Source organism: Hevea brasiliensis, chromosome 5, assembly GCF_030052815.1.
Source record: "Hevea brasiliensis isolate MT/VB/25A 57/8 chromosome 5, ASM3005281v1, whole genome shotgun sequence".
NCBI lineage: Eukaryota > Viridiplantae > Streptophyta > Magnoliopsida > Malpighiales > Euphorbiaceae > Hevea > Hevea brasiliensis.
In genome coordinates this window covers 32773075-32782313 of record NC_079497.1, presented here as the reverse complement: position 1 = coordinate 32782313, position 9239 = coordinate 32773075, and the positions used below count along the sequence as shown (strand labels likewise).

At 31.9% G+C, this 9239-nt stretch overlaps 1 protein-coding gene across 2 annotated transcripts; it reads right to left on the bottom strand.

Annotated features, from left to right (window-relative positions):
• Nucleotides 1–4652: 4652 nt before the first annotated feature.
• LOC110653036 (rho GDP-dissociation inhibitor 1) lies at nt 4653–7671 on the bottom strand. 2 transcript variants are annotated; one of them, XM_021808658.2, is made up of 5 exons: nt 6834–7670; nt 6650–6716; nt 5906–6124; nt 5676–5800; nt 4653–4961 (listed from the first exon to the last, which is right to left on the bottom strand). In XM_021808658.2, exons 1-5 carry the CDS (start codon nt 7059–7061, stop codon nt 4884–4886), a joined length of 717 nt encoding a protein of 238 aa, XP_021664350.1. In that variant the 5' UTR covers nt 7062–7670; the 3' UTR covers nt 4653–4883. The 2 variants fall into 2 exon arrangements, with proteins under 2 accessions (XP_021664350.1, XP_021664357.1); XM_021808665.2 differs by having other exon boundaries at nt 4714–4961; nt 5681–5800; nt 6834–7671.
• Nucleotides 7672–9239: the final 1568 nt, after the last annotated feature.

The following is a 9239-nucleotide window of genomic DNA, read 5'->3' as shown; positions in this document are numbered from 1 at the left end:
TTCTTTTATCTCAGTCTTTGAAAAATCACTGCAGATTTGAGTTGAGAAAAATGTTGTGTTGAGAACTATGTTGGATTTGAGATTTGGAAAATATATTGAAGTGCTTTTTATAGGTTTTCTGAAGAACTGTTTTATCCAAATTACAAATGGCACTCTGCCAAAATTATCACAGAAATTCCAAATAAGTCAAATGTGTCAGTTCTATTACTTCAGTTAAAAAAGGTTTTTAACACCTGTAAATAGTGCTCACCACTGTAAAAGAAGTAAGAAAAGTTTTTAAAATCCCTTGTAGTGTATTTAATGGGTTATCAGTAGACGGAGTTGGTAATTCATTAGGTATACTACGGGATCATGTTATGCCTTACAGAGGGGTAGGGTGTGACAACCATTAAGTGTTAATATGTTTTGTTTTATTATTTCATTATTTCACGATAAATTCTAATTATAATTTATAATATTTCAATTCTATTTGTAATAGAAATATAAATTTTTAGAATACAATTTTACATAAATTATGCATTTATCATAATTTATACATTCATTTATTATATCATTTGTGTTGATCACAATTCACAATAATGGTTCTCATGTACCATTGTACTTAAAACATTCTTTTCGTTTCTCATATGCCATTAATTATATAAGGTATTAATTTCTAGTTACAAAAGAGGCCTAAGCCCTAGTGATAATTTTGCCTCATTTTCACATTTAACAGTCCATATATATATAATTCATATTTTATATTCCCAGTTGTATTATGAATATATTATGAGGTCCATAACTGAAAATTAAATTTTCCCTAGCAATGTAGTTGAGATACAAACTTATTTATGTATTAATTTTAATTTCTCTTTTTCCTCATGATGAGAACAAGTATCCATAATTCACCTTTATTCCTCTCATGTACCACTTATTGGGTAGGTTATTATTATTGTTCTAATTACAATGAAACATAATTCCTCATGTTGACTTCATCTCATTTATACATTTGACAATTCACTTATGCTAATTACAATTTCATATTTCCAATTGTGTTACTAATGTATCATGAGTTCTATTTCTAATGGGCATATAAGCCCTAACTATCTATCCTCATGATTTAGGTGAATGATCATTCATGTTTCAAGTAATCTATGAATATTTTATGGATTTCAAATTTAGCTAAATTTTCCTTAAATCCTAGTGTCACTCAAATTCACCATTCACAATTTACCTACCACATCCTATATTAATAACTACAATGATTCTTATAGTTTGATTTTCTACTTCACATAATTTAGTGGTTACTATTCATTTGACCATTTCCATTCAAAGGTTAACTTCTTGATTTATAATAAATTTGTTGAACCTAAATTCACCAAGATACCACATTTTGCATTTTATTTTTGTTGACATTGATTGCCAAACTCAATTCCTAGCCTCCTAGGTTTTATTTTAATTTTTTAGAATTTGAGGTCTAAGATTACTGTTTCATTGGACTTTGCTACAGTAGAATTTTGACAAAAACTTTCATCATGAAAGTTGTTCCTTTATGTGTCTTCTTTAATTTCCTTTTTGAATCACTCCATTTTGAGTTTTGTAGCTCAAGTTATGGCCTAAACACCATAACTGGCCGGATTGGTCTTGTCCAGAAATTCTGGGCAGAATTTGGTTCTGCCAGATTTAGTGTCCTAATTTGGACTAGAAATTTCAATTGGTTAGGTTCAAAATTTAAGTTTGTGTTCTTCATAAAAGTTGTTCTAAATTATCTAAGTTTTCCATTGATATAAATTTCAAGTCAATTGGACATTTCTACAGTGAGTTATGACTAAATGAACAAACACTGTTTATTTTGTCATTTTCTAGGGATAGCTTGTTGGTCACCCGGATTGGGGCAATTTCTAAGTCATTCTAACTTGGTTTTTTGGGCATGCTTTCTTCATGAAAGTTGTGTCATTATGTGTCTAGTTTCATCTCTAATTAGCCTTGCACCAATTGGACTTGCACAATTCTATTTATGGCCTAAAAACCACACTGAACTCAAGGTCCAGAAAATCCTGCACAAACACAACACCACACTCCCTTAACTCATTTGGTATCTTCTCAACATATTTCAACAATCATACATCCCAATAGCAATAGTATTTGCTTAATTGCAATAAATAAGACATAGATAATAAAATTCTCAAATGTATTAAACCCTAACCAAATTTATCAAACTTCAAAATTAAATGAAGTTCACAGCACTAACCTTGTCTTCAAGCTCTCCTTAGCCTAAATCAACCTTCAAATCCACCAAATCTTCACTCCCCTCATGGAACCACCTTGGCTGAAATTCCTCTTGCCCTAAACTCTTAATTTGTTTTGGTTTTCTTAAGTGCTCTCTACTAGTTAGGCTTTAGTTTAGGGTGGGATATAGTTTTTCTAAGGAATTTTTGGTTGAGACTTAAAGTTTCAAGCTTTGAGTAGGTGTATCAATGGAAGAAATTGAAAAAAAAAAAGAGGGAGAGAAAGCAATGGACGGGAAGATGAAGAATGGGAAGACATAATTTTCTTTTTAATTATTTATTTATATATTAATTTAATGTCCAATGGTAAATTTGTAAATATTGTTATATGGCACTTTTGCAATTAAATTGAAATTCCTATTCATTTTGATTTGACTAATTAAATAATTACATTTAATTTTTATAATTTCAATTAATTAAACTAATTTAGCTTTGTTAACTTAATAAATTTCATTTTTGATCAATGTGGGACTTCCAAATTTCATTGACCAAATTTTTAGTCTTACCAGGTTTTCAGTTTGCCTTTTTCTTTAGTACCCGATAAGTCTTTCTTTTACTCGTTTTTTTTAATTAAATTTTCATCAATATTTGTTCACATTTTAAGTCATATAATTCACCTACCTAAATTGACAAGTCGGTCAAAAATCATCTCTGAAGGTGAAATGACCAAAATGACATTTGTTTTGCTTAATGAGCCAAAACTATCTATACCGATCTTAAAAATTCTCCTAACCTTTTTTTTGGCATTCTAATGCTACCTAGGGCACCATAACTCTTCTCTGGCATCCAGAAATTATTTCACGGGATTCCCCTTGGGTTTAGGGTTACTAGCTGTGAAGATAACAACTTCTCGTTAGGGTCACCCATTACCGAGGCACCGACTCATTTAACTTTGTTGTATTTCATTTCTAAATTTTTTTTTTTAATTTTTCTTACACTTATTTGAATTATTTATGACTCCTCACTCTAGTCTAAATACAATTCCAGACATTCTAGCTGTCCAGTCAGACATTGATCATCGGAACAGTCGAATGCACGAACTAGCTAAAGTGAGGGTGTTACAGTAATGATGCCCAATTCGGTTCCGAGTTACTTTGGGTCGCTTGGACATTTGCCCTCGACACTTGGATAGGTGTTACTTGCTCAAGCATATCTCTGAATGCTTGGTTCATATAAAAGGATAAAGATCCCCAGATAATCGTCGTGTTTGTAGTCCCAACACTCATAAGACTTTTAGATAGTATGGACTCTAAGTCCCAATTTGTTACAAACTCCTAATCCTAATAAGAATCTGCACCAAAGCCTATATAAATGCCATTAGGTATGTACGTGAATCTCTTAATCAATTCTATTCATTTATAATCTAGTTCTCATTACTAACTTTAGCATCGGAGTAGTGGTTAATTAACCTACTTAGTGTTCCTTGCTATCTTTTAGATCCAAGATCCATCAACTATCCTCACAGAAGAGGAGAATAGCATCATGAACTACTCCAACATATGTTCTTTGATGCCTTGAATGCCATATGTCATTAAATGAGATGATATGCAAGGAGGACAACAAGCTGTGAGTGAGTTGTGAAAGATGGTGATGATGGTAAAGACTAGTAAAAGCAAAGTTTTGAAAGTGAGGTGCGAGTCATACATTAACTAATTTCTTAAAAGAGTTTCCAAAACTAAGATGTTATTGAAAATTAATTTAAGTTTTTTACTTAATTAATCGAATTAAAATTTTTTAAAATGATAATTGATATTGATTTGAAAACTAAAAATTGAATAAAAAATCAAATCAAATTAATTTAATTTAATTTTTCAGTTAAAATCAAAATTTATGCGCAGCCCACAAGCAATAGGGCCACCCTGAACTTGCCTGAATAGCTGGGTCAATTGTTCCCACAAGTGACTCTAAATACTGGAACTTAACTTTTCGTTACCATATTCAAAATCAAACCGTTTCAAAAGAATTCAATCGAGTTTAATGAAAGGAACAGAACAAAAAAGACCGTTAAAGTCGGAGGTTCTGGCTTTGCTTCAACGGTGGAAGCAACAAAGATGGAAAGAAAAGGCCATTAGACTAATAGCAAAACTGTTGTGTGAGTCCGCACGCATACTAACAGATGAAAATTAAAGAAATAATATATTTAAATCAAGAAATGAAGATAAAAAGCTGTCACTTTCATGATTCTTATTGGCTACTGGATTTGCAGACCCATACATCAAACATAGGTGGAGTTTTCTAACAGTTGGATTCAAATTTTGGCATCATTCAGTACACTTTATACCTTTTGTTCTTTTTACAGATCCGGTGCTCAAGACCCATAAATTTAAGAAGCACAAACAATTAATTGGTAAAAGAATTATACAAAGAAGTAGAGGAAATGCATAATTTAAACTAATTAAGATCCAATTTTATTAACCACACCTACCAAATGAACATCTAGTTGAACTTCTATTTTTCAATCCTCCCTTCATTGCTGAGAAGACCAGTTCTGACAGGATTCATAATGAGAAAACAAAAACAAGATATGTCTTAACATCCAAATCATATTTAAACTGGGAAAACAATTGACTCGAGCCACAACAATGAAATCTGAAGGGGAAAAAAAACTGGAGAGTTTTAAGTTGACTGCCATTCTTTGCGGATATCAAATGTGTAGTTGATCTCCAAATAGCACTTGTTGTCATCATCAACAAACTGAAAAGCAAGAAATAACATGAAATAAATTAGTGGTCATGGCACCTTGTAACAATCTGGGAATTCAAGTTTTGAACCTCTATATAAATTGTATATAAAAAAATATGGAGTTGCAGCACAAATGGAAGCTGAATATATTCTTATGACTCTAATAATAACAACTAAGTCTTAATTTCAAACTAGTAGAGGTCAGTTATATGAATTATTTTTCTTCATTCAGTTCTGTTTGAAACTAGTTCCATGTCAATATTCAAAAATTGGCCCGCCACATCATTTTAGGACTCCCTCTTTTATTCTTCACTCCTACCACTAATTTATCATACAATAAAAAAAAAAATTGAATGCCTTGTGAGTCTGAATTTGACATCTACAATTTACGATGAACATGAATCACTCATTTCTTAATGAATTAGCATTGTTCAGAAACTATGTGTAAAGGAATTCATTTTTGACAGATCAAGAAACTATTCAATATTTGCATAGTTTTCAAGGTCTTTGAATGCAGATGACTGAAGTACTTGATCATATGAATTAGCAGAGCACATGAAACACAATGGATACAAAAATTTGCCTTCTTTATGATATCTAGCACTCTTATCATTTCATATGTAACAATTATTATGCAGAGCGGAAAACTGGTTAAGCCTATATTTTACTTTATTAATTTGAAATTTGGTATAACATGGAACAACTGAAAACTGATGGAAATCTAACCTTACTTCTAGCTGAATATGATCCTCTGGCAAATATACCCGATGGAGTAGTTTCCTCAGGCATCTCATGCGTGTAAGGTTCTGCCTGAGGACTGAAGGTTCCGAGCATCTCCTTTGTGCTATCCACTGTTACGCAGAATCGTACAGAAGGTGAATTCATTGTTTCATGAAAACATCACAATTGAGAAGGATAAAGGGTGAAAGGACAAGGTGGTGGAAGGAGAAGATTACCCTTCACACCAGTTTTCCAAACTGTGTTAGTGTACTTGAGGCCAGATACAATGTTATTTCCAACTTGAAAAGTGAACTGCAGGCTATAGCGGCTGCCTTCTTTTAAGGTGAACCATATGCCAGTAAGATTTCCATCCTCAGGAATAGAAAGAACAATCTCAGGTCTACCAGGAGATTTGATTGCAAGGCTCAGGATCTTCACTTCTGGGTCTAGAGTTTCTAGATAATTATAATATTACAAAAATGAAAAAAAAAAAAAAAAAATCAGAGATGAAATTTGATCTGGGTCATTTATATAATTATACTTGCATAATTCTGAAAAGTTAAAACATGAAATCCTGCTTAAATGTATGAAAATACAAATTCAATTGATGAAATGCACATGGAAAGTCATATGAAGACAATTAAATTACTCCACGTTCCAGAACTTGAAGTTGAAAGCTAATTCAATAAACAGATAAAATTCTTATAAATTGTTGAAAAAGAAATCATTAAAATTCTCATAAATTGTTGAAAAAGAAATCATTCTTTGACAATATCTATAAATTATATATTGACTTGGCATATAAATCAACATAAACCTATCTTAATTTCTAAGTTTTCACCTAGATGGATCTGGCTTTGTCAGAGTAATAAGCAGTCTTTAGACAAAAATACTCCAAAAAGTTTCGTTTGTTTCCTCCAATTCTGAAGCAACAATGGGAGTCTAAAGGTGAAAAGCCTCAAGTGGATTAATGAGAATACCTCCAACAGAATTAAAATCCACACTTCCAAGAAGCTGTTCCTTCCATCTTCTCAAGCTCTCATCATCCTACAGTCTCAAACACCACAAAACAATAAACAAGATTAAACACAAATAAAATTAGAGAAGATTGGAACTGATATGCAAAAAATAATGAAAGTGAAAAATCAAACGTAACAAACCAACCTTATCCTTTTCAAGTTGTTCTTTGAGAGTGTACTGAGGACCCAACTCAATCTTCCTTTCTTCATCCTCTTCCTCTTCCTCAGTTGCATGAATAGAGCTCTCACTCATTTCTCTGCTCATCCCACCACTTTTATGTGCATCAAGTTGATATTCTTCTCCATCAGGAGAAGTTTTTGGTGTTGTTTTCGTCTCTGAAACTTCCTCATTGCCATGCTCATCAAAACCCATGATTTTGGTACTTGACGCCACACCAACAATGACATCAACAGCCCATCAAAACTAACAGAAACAAAATCAGAAGCACTATATCGCACTCACAAAATTGACAATAATATATAAGTTGGGGGCAAAGGGATAAATGAAGATAGAAATGGAATGACCCGAAAAGCAGAAGAATATAAAAGAGAAGCCAAAACCCCCCAAAACCAAATATGAGATGAATACCAATAATATTAAACGAGAAGAGAGGGAGTCGAAGAATCTTAGAATTGTGTTCAGAAAAAAAAAAAATAAAGAAAACCCACGAAGGATAACCCTTCAAACAAGAAAACAAACTGAGAAAAACGACAGAAACATAGTTGAAAGAAGAGTAGAAGAGAAATGGGTTATTTTCTGAATTGGAAGAAGGAAAAAGGAAATGATCATGTGGTGATCCGAAATTATGTATGGTCGACAATGTATGCGAGGAACAGAGATAGAGAAAGGTGGCGAGATCGTGAAGGCCACTCCCGCACTAAGAAGTAGAATCTGCGAAGACCGTAAACCACGATTCGGGGAGAGTTTTATTCAACTATAGCGCACATTTCTATCAGAAACAAACACGTACGAGTGAGAGAGAGCCAGCCTAGGTTCGGGTGGAGGATTTGATCCCTTTTGACCCCTTCTCATGGTTGATATGACTGGGCAAATAAAACGCCGTATAGGATTCTCATGACTGTAAGCCTTGCCTTGCATGTTTGGAATTGTAGTTCTAATTTTTTTAAAAATATGTTATTTTAAATTTTAAACATAATTAAAAGAATTTTAGAAAATTTTTAATTATTTTGAAATTTTTTGTAATTAAAATATATTAAATTTAATATTAAATTTTAATGAATTTTAATCTATATATTTAAATTAATATTTTTTATTTAAATAATAATATCAAAGAAATACTAAAATTAAAAATTGAATTCAATTAAGTACAGAGATTCATAGCAAGTTTTCTTGATTTGCCAGTGCAAGTCCATGTACTTTGTCAATTGTACATTTGTACCCTTTAAAATTACGCTGACAGTGGATAGGTTACTTAAAAGTATCAGAATTTAATTTTATTAAATATTATTGCTTTAAGTTTCAATAATTAAATTTTAGGAATTGAACTAAATTTGTGCTAATAATTAATTTTATTTTTTTTATATATTATGTGTTTTCTTTTATTAATTAAATTAAGAAGCTTAAAAATATGAGTTAAAAGTGAAAAGTGAAAAGTGAAAAGTAAATAAAAAAAAAAAAAGGCATGGAGAATGTGAGGGAAAAGCGGTTTTTTTGGTGGGGGGAGGGGGTGAGAGGCTTCTTGAGGACTTATAAAAAGAGAAGTACTATAAATGGAAAGACCCCAATAACTCGATCAATCAATTAGACCATCAACAGAAAACAACACTTATCAACTCAAATTTTCAATTTAATCCAACTTCAATTATTTATATTTCAATTGCTTTGTTGATATTTTAATTGCAAGCATTTGTATTTTTATTTCAATGCATTGTATTTCAATTTCAACCACATTTATTATTTCAAATTGAAACGATCATTTACATTTTTAGTACATACAGCCTTGCTTTATTTATTTATTTATTTTTAATTTTCATCAATGATTTTATTGTTCCAATAAAAATGTCCAAGAGGGGTGAATTGAATATTATATCATTTTTTTTGTTCATTGCTCTAAACCCAATCATAAATCATAGTCAAGCAATCTAATTTTTTGAGGAATGTGAAGATGCATAATATGTAATATACAAGCAAGTTATTCCTTGGACACAATTGAAACTAATTCTCTAGAGAGGCTTCTATGCCATAACTCTCATAGTATGATTGTCATGCGTAATTGTCTCTAAAAAATGAAATTTACTAAAATTAAGCTTAAATAGATTTGATATGAACTGTTAAGCATCACGAATCGTTGAGGTTGCACCACACGAGGATAGGTCACCTTGGTATAACTCACCCTTGAAAATTGGCTTACAAGGGGAGGGTGCTTAGGGACTTATTAACCTCTTATTAAGGTTGTTTCTTAGCAATGTGGAATCATAACAATACCTCATGCTTAGAGAGCCAGCATCCTCATTGGTCATAGTCACGTTGGTCATGGCTAGCGTCCTACACATCGGACCACCTTTCTTTACACAATTGGCTTAGGCCACC